Raw genomic sequence first — 15,270 nt, 5'->3', positions numbered from 1 at the left:
GCTGGGCCTGCCGTGACCCCTTGCACCATGTGCCGGGACGGTGCCCCTCTGTGGGACAGCCCCTAGGTGTCAGGGCTGCCCATCTAAGGCAGACACACAAGCCCCTGTGTCTTCCAAAGGGAGGAACATTGGTCAGGTTAGGAACCCTGGGAGCAAACAGGGGGACCCTCAGTTGATGGGGAGGGGATGTCAGCCCCTTTTTCCCAGGAATGTCCCTGGGCAGGTCCATAGGGTGGTCTGATTTAGAGCAACTTAAAGGCCCTGAGCCAGGGGGCTATGGGCTGTATCTGTGGGGTCAGAGACATCAGAGTTTCACTGGGTCATCTAGGCACTCTTGGTTTGGGATGATGGGGATGCTTGGGAGTCAGAGAGCTGGTCCTTGCCAAGAATGAGTCACTGGGGGATGGGAGTCCCTGGAAAAGCATAGATCTAAGTTTCCTCCTCCAAGAAGCCCTCCCAGATCCCTCCCTTGGGACCCTAGCTAGCTCCTGAGGCTGCCCGCCACTGTAAAGCCATGTAGAGCAGAGTGAACAATGGACCCCTAGGTCTCTGGGGAAACAAGGGACCCACAGTCGTGTGGCAAGAATGGCAAGGAGGAGACGAGAGGCCTGGACAAGAGGCCAAGCCAGAAAAGAGCAATCATGTTTGTATCTGTGTGACTATCTCTAGAAGGTACAGGCAACAGGGGGCTGCCCCCTCACTCCCAACACAGGAGTGAGAGAACGAGAAGCATGCTTCTCCTTTTGGGTTCTTTCATACCTTCAGAATTCAAGACCATAAGCCCATATAAGCTTTTCAAGATAATTTTAAAGTAAAACACAGAAAGAGAGTCTGGAAAACTCAAGCCGCCCCAGCCCCCTTCTCCCACCAACTCCAAATCACCTTCCAGGTCTTAGCATAGATCCAAGGTTCTGTTTCCTCAAAAGCTTTCCAGACCCTTCCTCTCTTCCTTAACATAGCACATGGTCATTGGCCAGCTGGCTCTCCACTCCCCGAGAGGGACAGCACCTGGCATAGCGTCCACAGCAAACCTCTGAGCTGTATTCGCCTCTTGAGAAGCCACTGTGTCGGGGCACTGGGCTCGTCATCCTTGATACAGGTTTCAGCAAGGAGGAGCCCTGCCCTCAGAAGCTTACAGTTCAGTTGGGGAGAAAAGTCAGCTCACAGCCAGCGCCCCTGGGAGGTCACTCTCAGTGCAGGAGGCGGGCCGTAGAGAGGAGGAGGGGCTCTGCCCACAGGGGTCATCAGGGAAGCATCTCTTCGGTCCCTGTAGACGCTCCACTGAGCTGGGAGAAGATGGAATGCTAACAGGCCTAGATTCAGGGAGATGGGGACAGCCGAGCCCCAGCGAGATGCAGTGCTCTCCAGGGAGCAGCACGTCTAGCAGAGGGTTCACAGACCCGGTTCCTGGTCAATAAGACTAAAATGTGCGCTGGGCTCCAGGCTGGGGGAGAGGGGGGCTCTGGGCTGAGCTCTTACTTCCTTGGGGAAGGTCATTGAGAGCTATTAACAATGTCTGAGGTCCCAAGAGAGACGTGGCACCTTGAAAAGGGTCACCAGGTGTCAACAGGAAGGAGAGATCTCCAGAAGCTGAGTGAGCAGGCTGCCGCAGCCCTGCATCTGGGACAGGTGATGAGCGGTGGCCGGGCCTCAGTGGAGGCAGAGGACACGGGGAGGAGAGGAAGCCCACTGTGTTCATCTCACACCTCGGGGCTTCCCGAGTCTGGGCACAAGCTCCCCAGGAGAGCTCCCCATCTCCCCAGAAAGATGGGCCAGCATCTCCCTGCCTGGCTGATGTGGCCTGTCGGGGGCGGGGAGTGGATGCCTGGCCTGTCACTTGGGCCCCTCCCCTATTGCTCCTTTTGACTGCCGCCCTGCCCTCCTCCCCCATGCTGCCCCGTTGCCCACCCGGCCCCCTCCACTGACCACCCCCTAATGTGTGGAAACCTTTCCTGGGGCACTGCTCAGCAGGGCGAAGCTGAGAACATCACACATCTGGAGAGCAGTGCAGAAGGAGAGGTAGGCCGGGAAGATGCTATTTTCAGAGCTCATCCACATCTTCCCCCAACCCCCTCTGGCTCTCCTGAAAGATGAGGAATGGCCATACCCCACCCCAAAGCCAGGATGGATGGCAAGGTGGAGAGGAGGGTAATGAAAACTCAACCTCAGACTCTCCCATCCACAAGGGCTTTGCACCTGTAAAAAAAAAAAAAAAAAAAAGCAAAATAAATCACAGGATCAAGAGCACAGAGAAACTGGCTGGTCCTTTCTCCTGTCTTTAGGTGGGACTACTCCAGGCCGCCCCACTCAAACGGGCATCTGTCCTGGCACTTAGGAAAAGGAATCCCGTGGGAACTGCAGTGAATTACCATATTGGAGTCAGGCAGAGGCTGTGAGCATAGCACAGCTTCCTTGTCTGTGAGGGGGAAACAGTAATGCCTACCTTGTGGGATTGTTTTGAGGAATAAAGAGAAAGCATCTAGCATGGGGCTATAGTCAACCTTTAAAAAATGTAAGTTCCTCTCCTCCTTCTAACTCAAATACTTCATGTGGCAATTTATAGTCCTGTGGGACTTGCAGGCTGAAATATGTGTCTGTCAGTCAGCAGCATGTACTGAGTGCCAATAATACTCTTGCAGAATCATGCACCAGCCATGTGGTAGGGAACGAGAAAGAACACGGAGACAGAGTGTTGCCCTTGGAGCTTACAATGCAGTTGGAGTGAGAATAAACACTGTGTACACACACTCGCATGCACATACATACACACACACACACGAAGGCACTTCCAGGACCATTACAAAGCACTATCCAATCACGTGTAATACACCACAAACTGAATTACATGAGAACTGTAAAAGGTATCCTAGGGAACAGATGGATGACTCAAAGGAGGGAGGGGCATGTGTATGTGTGTGTGTGTGTGTGTGTGTCTAAGTAGATCTTCTGCCTGCAGGTGGAATAGTAGAACAAGAACAATTCTCAAAGCAGAAGACTTGGGTTGACCAAGTGTCAGGGCTGTATGATCTTTAGCAAGCAACTTAAGGTCTTTGGGCATCTCTACCTATCAGTGGAGACAATAACACATAATCCAAGGTGGCTGCAGGGATTATGTGAATGTGATGACTTATGTGCATGTGCCTAGCACAGAGCCTGACACAGAATAACCCTCCATGGGTCCCCATCCTGTGCCCCACTCTCCCCTCCCCTCTTCCTCTTGCCCCAGACCACACCCATCCTGGGTCTGGACCATCTGCCCCTGACCCCCTTCTGTGTTACGACTGTGCCTTTGCCAGGTTTTCTGCCATGTTGCTCATCATGCTAATTTTCCAAGGGAAATTACCAAGTCTGCCCTTTCTAAGCCATCCCGCTCACGCTGACTTCTCCTGGCCCCAGGCAGCAGAGTAATAATACATGAATGCTGAATGATAAATAGCACCGTCCACACAAATGTATCAGATGGCGCCGTGCAGATTTAAAAATGCAGACACCACATTTCGCTCCTGTTTTCCAAGCAAGGAGCAGGGATGGGTTCTTTAAGGATGGCCCTCCAAGCCCAGAAGGCAGCCTCGTGGCGCGCGCCGTCAGCCACCATGGGGTGAGCCAGCCCAGTGTGGCGTGGCGTCCTGTGTGAGCTGGAGTGGGGCTGTGAGAGGGTCTGGTGTTGGGATGTGGTGAGTGGTCGTGGTGACCCAGGGAACCTTTTCTCGGTGCTGCGGAGATTGCCATGGTGGGCTCAGAGCTGTGATGCAAGGAGGAAATCAGAGATGCAGAATGGATTTGTTTCCCAAGCACAGGCAGCTAAATGCTCCAGATGTGGCTTTTGTCCAAACTGCTCCCCCTTCTACAGTGAATGTGTCCCCTGAAACACCAAAGGCCCCAGGTCCCCTCCCAGCAAGCAGCCCACAGAGTGGAAGGCACTGACATCTCCCCAGCCACTTCCTTATTTTTTAAGAAGAATATTTTGCATCATATACCCTTTGATGAAGAAAAGGAGAGAGAGCCCTTAATGAAATATGTTAATCTGGGTAAGCCAGGCTTATATGAAAGGGAATATTAAAAGAGACAATATTCACCAAAGCCAGCTCAGTACTCTGAGAGCTGAAAAGGAAAGGGAAGAAAATAGGGCCCCTGATTTCAGCTATTCAGGTCAGAGAGATGGCAGTGATCAAGTATGGAAAATCAGCTAGAGACCTCCAGATTTGACTCTGATGCATTAGCCTGCAGGCTCTGTGGGGAGAGAGCCATTTTGTGCCAACATCAAAGATGATTTGGGAACACAAGGGCAAATCCACCTGCAAATGACTGGCAAAAGCAGAGCAAAAGGAGGCCACTCTCTGGGGCATCCCCTCCCCAGCCTTCCTGTGACTGGCAGTTGAAGGAGGCAAGGGAGGGAAAGGCAAAGGGTATTTCTTGTGACTACAAAATGCAGAGGAACTGCGAGTCCAAAGTCCAGGACAACAAAGTGGCTCTGATCTAAAACCAACAGTGGGTTTTAAGTGCCCAACGCGTGCCAAGTGGGCAAGATGGGCAAAGTTTTAGACATGGTTCCTGCCTTCAGGGAGCTTATCTGTGTGTAGACGGAAATAGAAGCCAACGGTGGGAAAAGTGTATGGAGTGAGGAGAGCCTAGGATGGAGCCTTGAGGAACCCGAACCATTAATGGTAAAGTAAAAAAGATGCACCTGCAAAGTGAAGCGATGACCCAAGAGAATAGGAAAAGCTAGAGAGTGTTTTAATAGGAAACCCAAGAGAAAAGTGTTTCAGGAAGGGAGAGGTCTAAGCGTTGAACACACCTGAAAGGCCAGGTGAGAAATCGGCCTTGATGACGTGAGCATCACCTATACAGTGGAGATATGGTGCTGATGCCATTGGAAGGGGTGAAGAGTAAATCGTGTCCATCACTGCACCTGGCACATCACAGGTGCTTGATAAATATTAGCACCTCTTTTCTTTAGCCCCTCTGTTTTCAGACACCGCATGTGGTCTCCTTCCTCTGCCGCACTCATCAAAAATGAATGCACTGACTCATGATCACTGTCCCTCTCCTGTAAACACAGGCAAATCATGTATGATGTGTGAACTGGAACCAGCTCCCAGAATGCCGCAGAGAGAAGTGAACACCTGCCTCCGCATCGCTAGCCCATTTCCTCCCAAACCAAAGCAGTACCCACAGCAGTAGGAGCCTGCATATTTGCAATTCTGGCTTAACCTGCCAGCCATAGTGACTCTTGGGCAGTTGGGGTGTTTTAAATGACAAGGAGAAAATACTGTTTTTCTGAGCATCCACTGTCTGCCATTTGTGACTTTGGCTCATGAAACCAAAGAATTAAATGCAAAACTGCAGATGGGGAGCTGGGCCAGTGCCCTTCACAGATGCCAAGCCTGTGTGGCTAAAAGTGGTGTTTTGAAAAACGTCAAGACCTCAATTAACCAGAACCTGGGGGGATGGGAGAGTCTTTTCGAGTGAACCAATTCTCCTGATTTACCAGGCATTAGCTTAAAAAAAAGTCTTCCTAAAATTTGTTCTAGAATGTGCTAGCCTCCCTCCCTGATTTAGGGGTTAAACTGGAGTGAATACAATCTAATCTTTTCTACTGAGAATTTTCAGGATCCTCTACTGTGGATTTAAAAGACATGGAAAATTAGACTGAATAGTCACACCAGGACGTGCCCTGGGAAGATTTTTAAGCCCCACTATCAGCTAGTTTCCTTGTGCTTTGCCTTTTTGTTTCTTTTCAAAGCAAAGTGCCAATAACGTAATCTGGTTATGAATTCTGTGTTTGGAAGGTCCTAGGCTGAGGCGTTGCTGTGACTGCAACCCCTTCCATGTCTGTCTGGAATCCCCTGGTAGGTGCACAGCACAAATATATTGAATGAATGACTGGATTCCTCTGGAGATGCCGAGTGTTTCCTGTCACAATATCCCTGAGTGGTATTTATCTGGTATTTTTCACATTCTACAGTTTTGCTAAACATTAGCCCTGGAATGGGCTGCCAGTCCCCCTGGATGAATCGGGAACATGCTCACCCTTTGTTGGCTTCTGACTGTAAAGACCCAGAGACCGTTCTCTTGCTGGTGAGAGAGAGGGTAGGGTTTGCCTAGGGACTCTGGCACATGGTTTGTCCCCCTGAAACAGTCAAGACCAAGAAACAGTCAAGACCACCACCACACAAATGCACAGGGAAAGGCAATACAGAAGCACACATAGGAGGAGAAAGGGGTATAAGACTTGGCTTCCCCCTTTGCACTGGGATCATGGGTTGAGGGGGTGTCTCACAGTTATAACAGGTCTCTGATGTGGTCTGAGAAACCAGGAACAAGGGCACTGGCCAATCAGACCCTCAGGAATAGCAAGCAAATGGTGATCTTGGAAGGGACCATAGGAAACATCTGACCCCCATCTGAGGTTTGAGTTCACCAGGCGGCCCAGGGCAGAGAAGGGTTAAGCTCCCTGAGTTTCCAAGCCGTGCATTTGCTGCTCCCATCCTCAGGCACCCCTTGGTCACTTGAGCTTAATGGAACAGAACCCTTTGGTTCTCTGTGAAGTTGTGAAGGCTGTCTTGCTTCAGTCTCTGTGAACTAGACCTCTTCTGGGCATCTAAGTTGACGTTGGGATGTGCTGCTGCTTGAGGCTGGAGAGGGGTCCTGGAGTTTGCCTGGCTGTGGTTAGAAATGGGTGTCCTCTGTCCAGATTCCTGGGACTTCAAGCAGTCCACACGCAACATCTCCCCAACCATCAACCAGGCCAACATCGTGGACTTGCACCCGGCATCCGTGTACAGCATCCGCATGTATTCCTTCAACAAGATTGGCCGCAGCGAGCCGAGCAAGGAGCTCACCATCAGCACCGAGGAGGCCGGTGAGCACCTCGCCCAGCCACCCCTGCACCTCGCCCAGCCACCCCTGCGCCTTGCCCAGCCACCCCTGCGCATGGGCTCGGGACATCTGGGGCCACACCCACCCTGTCCACTGGCAGTGGGCTTGCAGTTAGAAGAGGAGAAGGGGGAGATTCCAAGGTGTTTGTGTCTGCCTCTGGATCATTGGAGATTCTTCCGTCTGACCTTTTCCAGATGGGGTTCCCGATGCAATGCTTTCGGGAGCTGTCCATGGTCCTGCCCCCACTCACTTGGCCGCAGCCTGTCTGGAAAGGACAGATATGCTAGATCCGCAAAGGATGGGGGTGCTAGTGCCCTGGGTTACCTCCTGTGATTTTTGTCATGAAGTTTTCCTGAGAGTTTAAACAAAATTTTCTTTGCTGTATTTTCTCTTACCTGTCATCGCAAAATATAAATTAATACAAAAAAGTATATATAACATACGTGTTCCATTTTACAAATAATAGTAAAGAAACACTAGTATAACCAACACTCATTACCACTTACCAGAGGTCCTCCAAAGGCCCTTTCTCAATTATAACCTCTCCCCCTGAAGTAACCAGTATCCCAACTTCCTTCCTTTCCTTTTTTATACTGTCACCACAATGTATGTACACATAACCTATGCCATTTAGTTTTGTCTATTTTCTAATAGAATATATGCATGAAATCATACTTCATATATTCTCTCTGTCTTCCTTGTTTTGATCGATATTCTTCTTGTGAGCTTCATGTCATCAGTACAGCCGTACCATTTGTGTATTTTCATTCCCCCCAAGGGATATAAGCAGTTGTAGAGTTACAGTCATCAGATGGACAAACTTCTGCCCTTAACCAAAAAAATGCCAAAATGTTTTCCAAAGTTTTGTACCAACTTGCTCTCTCATGATCAGTGTACAAGAGTCCCTGCCACTTCATATCTTTGTCTGAACTTTGTACTATCAAACTTTTAAAAAATATTTGCCAGCCTGCTGGATGTGGAGTAGTATTTCATAGTCATTGTTCGCTATATTTTCAGCAAATTATGGAGAATGAAGGGGAAATTTAAACCCTATGATCATTTCAGAAGGACTCAAACAAAGGTTCTCTGCTTCTGTAGACGAGCTTTTCCTTTCTCCCCAGCAGTCCTCCAGCTCAAGCATGGGAGTAAGAACATAGGACTCTCTTCTTCCAAGACTTGACTCATAATGTTGTTTCTCCCCACCACCCCCCAGCTCCTGATGGGCCCCCCATGGATGTAACCTTGCAGCCAGTGACCTCACAGAGCATCCAAGTTACCTGGAAGGTAAGTAACTTCAAAGGCAATTTCCTCTGAAATACCTCCTTTCTTCCCCTCTCAATCTACAAATGAAACCCCAACAGACTGGCTAGTCTCTGGTCTCTTACAGTGCCCAACCCTGTTTATTGCTAAATCCATGAGGTTGGAGGGGTGGAAAGAGAGGAGGATAAAGGGACTGGTTTCCTCACCAATCCCCACTCCCTTCTCCACCCTGACTCTCTTATGGAGGCCCATGCCTAGGGTGGGATGAAGAATTTGTCAGTGCCAAGGAGGGAAGATGGTTCTTCCACCATGCTGGTCTGTCCTACACACCCCACACGTTGTAATAAGTCTGGAGTTAGAATTGATTATGTGTAAATTTCAAAGGGGCCCTGTGGATTATGGGAGATGAAACGACAGAGTCTCACCCTCATCTTGGCCCTGTGACTAGAGCTGGGAGGTAGGGTGAAGCCACCCCCTATATTCTCATGGTAAAGCATTGAACAGGGAGCTTGGTCTTTTCAGGTCTTTGTTTCCTCCTCTATAAAGTCAGGATTAAAAAATAACTGCCCTCCCCAGCTCTGGGGGAGGGGAGCTGCAGAGAAAACAAACCAGTATGTGCTGCAGCCCTTTCTAAGGGGAAGAAACTTGTAAATCTAGAGGGTATCTGAAGACTGTCACTGAGGGGAAATCTTCGAGGCAATTCCACAGCTGGGCAGAGAAACAGACCAGAATCACCTTGAGCAGGACCAAGAAATGCTTTCCTGGGTAACTCTGGCCTCATTGCTGCATCCTTGCCATGGGCACAGAGGGGCTGCCCGTCCTTGATGGCTTCCTGTTGCACCGCATTTTCCAGTGTCTGAGTATTTTCTTGCGCTAATTTATCTGACCCTCTATTCCTGTGGAGTGGACAGAAGAGGTATTTTTATCCCCACCCATCAGAGGAGGCCATGGTGTAGAGATGCAAGGTGACTTCCATGGTCATTCAAGTCGTGACAGGTGCAGAACTTCAGTGCACAGAGTCTGGAGCCCCTGCCCAGTCTCCTCACCAGAGCCTACTGCATGGAGGTCAGGAACAGAGAGTTTTCTGAGTCCCATCCATGTTCTTCTTCTTGGATCTCTCCCATCTCAACAGTGGGGCTTGGGGGGGCTGCCTCATCTACATCTGGGATCAGAGTCCAAGGTCATCTTCTGACTTGAACTCCTGGTGGGAAAAGTCCAGGTGCTTTAGTCCTCCTTCTGGGCCCTTCAAAAAGGTAGACTCAAGAATAGGAGATTCAGAAGGGCCTAATAATATTTTTCCTAAAAAGACTACATGCCTGGGCATGTACACACACATGACACACACGGACATACACATACACACACACATACACACACACAAGGCAACAGAGCCTGGTTCCTTCCCTCCCCAGAGAAATGACCAGGATAAAGGTGGGACAGAGGCTGGGCATTTGGTCCTCCCCGGGGAACCAGCCCTCCTAGCAGATACCTCCAGAGCCATGGTTCCCTCCAGGTTCAGATCTGGGTGCCAGGGCTTCTCTCAGAAACTGGGGGTGAAGCCTGGAGTCTAGTCCCCAAGTCTTGTCTGCATCCTGACTCTGCACCCATTTCCTGAGAATACTCCAAGGAAGCCTGGAGGTGGGGCAGGGCTGAATAAGTATGTAAACCACTGAGACATTTGGCTACAAAGCTCCGACCTGGAGGTTGATAAAAATTTAGAATCAGATTTATTTCTCCAAAGTCTCATAATGAAAAATAAAATTGATTAGAAAGTTAGAACTTCAGAATGAACGAGCCCGTCAATAAATTTGGGGCTGACTTCTCAGGGGATTTTTTTTTTTAACACCAAGAAACAGATTAATGAAAAATAAAGATTCACTTGAAAGATAAGTTACTTCATTTTAAGACTCTTTCCACGAGATGGATCACCACTGCTTTATGACATAAATTTGCAATCAGCCCTATTGATTTCTTAATGCTTCAGAGAAATATTGTTAAGACTGATTTAAATCCTGAGTGTGCCTGTTTGGGGGGAGGTGGGGCAGTATGGGGGAGAGGGGAGAGAGAGGGATGGAGGGAAGAAGGGAGGGAGGGAACATGTGCCAAGATTTATAACAATATGTGAATATCTCTATGTATGTAGCAGGGTATGCCTGAATGCCTATCCAAGGCCTCTGCCAGGACATTTTGATGTGGTACTGTGTATATCACACATATACAGGTGTATATCATGGTGTAGGCGGCTCTGTGTATGTAGGCATATGTGTCATTGTGTACTGATGTATATATCAGTGTGTTTCAATACAGACGTGGGTATGTAATAGGAGAGTATATGTCAGTGCAAAAACAAGGGCACCCTGCAGATATATCTGTGTCTATAATAGATGTCTGTCTGAATGTGTGAGTGTGTAGATACGAACCCAAATTCAGAAATTTGCCCCCTTACAAACTAGCAAACAGGACTGCCCAAGTACAGAGAGAAACATTATTCAGGCATTAACAAAAAGTCAAGTCAATTAAATACACGCACACCTAGTTAATGAGTTCAAAACAATTATGTTAAATTAAAAACTTCATTTTATTGCATTAACAGTAGGCTTAAAAATGCACTTCAGTTTAAACATTCATTGAATTCTAAAAAACAGGCTGTTTTACTAACTTAATTGTTTCTCATCACACTATTTTTTAGTACAATAAAAGGTGGGCTTTTAAATTAACTGCATTGTCTTTAAAACCCTGATTCAAGCTGTTTTTATATGCACTGGGGTGTGTGCTCTCTCTCAGTATATAGACGGGCAGGCCCCCTCATTAAAAGAGCCAGTTTCTATTTGTGGGTCTAAATGTTTCTGGCCATGGGTAGGTGTGGATTGGGATGTTTGCTTTGATGGGTCTGGATGTGAAGGGATATATTGGGATCCAGTGTGTGTGTGTGTGTGTGTGTGTGTGTGTGTGTGTGTGTGTGTGTGTGATCATGTATAAGAATGTCTGTGTTGGTGAGTGTTTACCTGTTGATGTGTTCTCTCTCAGAACACCTATGTGTATGGCTGGTTGGGTATCAGGGTTCAAGCTGGGGGTGAGAGTATGTTTCCCACCCTCCAGGCTGATGCCAGTGGAGTTTTCTCCCTTTGCCTGGCCAGCTGGGATCAGTCCTTCATTCCAGATGGCCCAGGCAGAGCTCCGAAGTGCCCCTTTGTCACCGGCCTGTCCTTGCCCATCTCTGTCCCTCCATCCAGGAGCTGGCTTCAGGCCTCAGCTCTCAACACACCCCAGCCGTTGGCCAGGATGTCAAGGGCAATCCAGCTCCAAGAGGAGCTGGGCCTACATCAGAGTCAAGGACTCTTTTTTTTTTTTAACTTGTGGTAAAATATACATACCATTGTATTTACATAAAACTGAACATTTTAACCATGTTCATGTGTTAGAAGCAACGGTCACCACTGTCCACCTCCAGAACTTTCTCATGATCCCAAACAGAAACTCTGTGCCCATTAAACACTAACTCCCCACCCAGCCATCCTCAGCCCCTAGTAACCTCTATTCTACTTTCTGTGTCTCTAAATTTGCCTATTCTAAGTACCTCAGAGAAGCATCATACGATATTTGTCCTTTTGTGTCTGGCTTATTTCACTTAACATAGTTTCAAGGTTCCTCTATGCTGTAGCATATATCAGAACTGCATTCCTTTTTAAGGCTGAATACTATTCCATTGCATGTACAGACCACATTCTGTTTATCCATTCATTTATCTGTGCACACTTGGGTTGCTTCCACCTTTTGGCTGCTATGAAGAATGCAGCTGTGCATATGGGTGTAGAAAAACCTCTCCAAACCCCTACTTTCAATTCTTCTGTGTATATACTCAGAAATGGAATTGCTGGATCATAGGGTAATTCTATGTTTAACTTTTCGAGGAACTGCCAAACCACTTTCCACAGTGGCTGCACCATTTTACATTCCCACCAGCAATGCACAGGGGCTCCAATTTCTCCACATCCTCACCAACAGTTGTGATTTTTCATTTTTTGATGATAGCCATTCTAGTGGGTGTGAAGTGGTATCTTGCGACTCTCTCTTTTTATTCAAACTAATTACCTACCTCCCTCTCCATTGGGTTATGTTTTGTCTGCTGTTGCATTTCTCCCGGGCCCCTGAGCCCATGCCAAATGATATCCCTATTCATTCATTCATTCACCCATTCATTTATTCAATAAATATGTATTGAAGCCCTATTACATGCCAGGCACCATTCTAGACACGGAGAACAAAATAGGCAACACTCTCATCCCCACGGCACTTACATCCCAATGGGGACAGATAGTCAAAGACATAAGTAAACTCTATAGAATGTCAGATGACACTACTGCCATGGAGAAAAATAAAACCAGGAAGAAATGTAAGGAGCACTAGACAGAAGGCAGGGAGCACTCTTACACAAAGAGCTTAGGGAAGGCCTCCTTAAGAAGGCGGCATTTCAGCAAGGACACCACAATGTTGAGGAGGCGAGCCATGTAGGTGTCCAAGGAAAGAGTGTTCCCCTGGATGGAAATGTGCCTGGTGTGAACAGCAGAGAGGTGTGTGCAGGAGCATAGGAAGCATAGGGGAGAGGAGATGGGTCCAAGAGGCATGGGGGTGGGGTCAGATCATGTAGGGGTTTGTAGCCATTGTAAGGACTTTGGCCTTGACTCTGGGTGAGATGGGAGCCTTTGAAGGCTTGGAAGCAAGGGAGTGACATGATCTGACTTTGGTTTTAAGATCATCCTCTCAGGGCTTCCCTGGTGGTGCAGTGGTTAAGAATCCGCCTGCCAATGCAGGGGACACGGGTTCGAGCCCAGGCGTGGGAAGATCCCACATGCCACGGAGCAACTAAGCCTGTACCACACAACTACTGAGCCCACGCGCCACAACTACTGAGCCTGTGCTCTGGAGCCCATGAGCCACAACTACTGAGCCCGCACACCTAGAGCCCGTGCTCCACAACAAGAGAAGCCACCGCAATGAGAAGCCCACGCACTGCAACGAAGAGTAGCCCCCGCTCACCACAACTAGAGAAAGCCCACAGGCAGCAACGAAGACCCAATGCAGCCAAAAATTAATAATAAATAAATAACTTTATTTTTTTTAAAAAGAGCATCCTCTAAGAATGTCACTGTGTCTGTCTCCTCCCCACCCCACCCCATACTCACAGGCACCCAAGAAGGAGCTGCAGAACGGTGTCATCCGGGGCTACCAGATCGGCTACAGAGAGAACAGCCCTGGCAGCAATGGGCAGTACAGCATCGTGGAGATGAAGGCCACTGGAGACAGCGAGGTCTACACCCTGGACAACCTCAAGAAGTTCGCCCAATATGGGGTGGTGGTCCAGGCCTTCAATCGGGCTGGCACGGGGCCCTCATCCAGCGAGATCAATGCCACCACCCTGGAGGATGGTAAGGGCACTAGTAGAGGGTAGCGAGCGGGTACAGATCACAGCTGTGGGCAGAGCCAGGGCTGCCAGGGAGGGCTCAGGGCCCTTCCCTGCTCCTGAGCCCCGTCGTGGTCCTGTGGTCCACACAGGCTCCCTGGATCCCTCCATCTCCTCTCACCCATTGGGTCCTTGAGGGATGCTTGGTCCATTTAGCACTCCGGGCCTCTCCATCCATTGGCTGGCTGTCTATCCATCGCTTGCTCATGCTCTGCCCTTCGGTCTCTCTATTGATCTGTTGGCCTGTCTGAGCACCTGTCTGTGCACCTGTCTGACGCTCCGTCCGTGCTTCTCCCTCTGCCTTTTCCTCCTTCCTCATTCTGGTCCCTCACCCATCTTTGTCCCCAAGCTCTTTCCTCTGCACTCTGGGTCCTGTTTCTCCTCCCTTACATCCTCCAGGTTGGAAAAAGGGCAGGAGCCACGTTACCTTTGTACTTCCGGGCTGGAATCTGTCCACCATCTGTTTTAGGGACCTGAGATGAGAGACTGTGGAGTTACGATATCCCAAGGTCCGTGGACAGAGGATTTAGGGCCCGATTTTTAAAACTGAATTCTTTGAGGACTGGAGCACTCCAACTCTGATGAGTGAATTAAGGGGCCCGGTTTCTCAGGGGAGGGGGTTAGAAGGCAGCAGGAGCCTGCCTGCTCCCCAAGCACAAAGAAGAGCCAGCTGGTACCTTAGCCTGTGCCAGGAAGGGAAAGGAGATGTGATCCTTGATGCCCCCCAGAGATAGAGCCGGGCTGGTCACAGCCCCCCAAAGAGCAGATTAAACAGAGCTTCCTTCTTGATGCTCCAGCCTAAAACCAGGATGTGAGATTAAAAGCTGTCACTAAGTCTGAGCCTGCCCCCAGCAGAGGGAGGGAACTGACTGCCCCAGTAACATAATGCCATCACCCCATGGCCATCAGGATACCCAGCATTCCACCCTTTTGTTAAGCATTCCATTCTTTTGTTAAGCAATGCCCTCTCCCTGCCTCATTCTCTCTGAAAATGCAGACACCCTTGGGAGGGAGGATGCATCAGGTCAGAAACGCGTGAGAATAGATTAGCTCGTACCAGTGGTTCTTAACTTTGGCTACAAATTGGAATTATCTGGGGAGTTTTAAAAATCCTGTTGCTTCATCCCCAGAGATTTCCATTTCATTGCTCTGGGGCACAAGCTAGGCTTTGAGAGAGAGCAGGTGTCAGTAGCCCCAGAGCACTGGGCCCCTGGGGAAAAGGGAGAACACAGAGAGAGGGAAAGGTGCACAGAATGCACAGAGGTACAGAGAAGCACCTGAGCTCCCCTGCCACCAGCTGCCCCACCCCTCCACCAGCCCGAAGCCTCACCAGCCCCCCATCAGCCCCCTCCCTTCCCTGCTGCTGGCCACGGGCCCGGCTGCTGGCCACGGGCCCGGCTGGACTGAGGAAGATCAGCTTGTCGCCTCTGAGCACCATCAGTACCAATCCCAAGCAGTGCTCTGACACAGTGGTTCTCAGACCTGAGCGCACATCAGAGGGCTGTAAACAGATGGCTGGGCCCTCCCCCAGAGTTGTGCTTCAGCAGGTCTGAGGTGGGGGCCAAAACTGGGCATTTCTAATAAATTCCCAGGTGATGCTGATGCTTCTGGTGTAGGGAGCACCTGTGAGAACCACAGCATTAACAGCCAGGTCATTACCCATAAAAGGA

The 15,270-nt window shown here is 49.3% G+C and overlaps 1 protein-coding gene across 1 annotated transcript in view; it reads left to right on the top strand.

Moving 5' to 3' along the window:
- Positions 1-15,270, top strand: part of DSCAML1 (DS cell adhesion molecule like 1) — a gene marked incomplete at its 3' end in the record, with an annotated part of 341,904 nt that overhangs the window by 294,387 nt on the left and 32,247 nt on the right. The window contains exons 15-17 of the mRNA XM_082626503.1: positions 6,695-6,862; positions 8,093-8,163; positions 13,325-13,565. Of these exons, the coding sequence (XP_082482629.1) occupies positions 6,695-6,862; positions 8,093-8,163; positions 13,325-13,565 (480 nt within the window). The remainder of the gene's footprint in view (positions 1-6,694; positions 6,863-8,092; positions 8,164-13,324; positions 13,566-15,270) is intronic.

This window comes from Mesoplodon mirus, assembly GCF_964341445.2.
Source record: "Mesoplodon mirus genome assembly, chromosome: 7".
NCBI classification, from domain to species: Eukaryota; Metazoa; Chordata; class Mammalia; order Artiodactyla; family Ziphiidae; genus Mesoplodon; species Mesoplodon mirus.
This window is presented reverse-complemented; position numbering and strand designations above follow the sequence as displayed.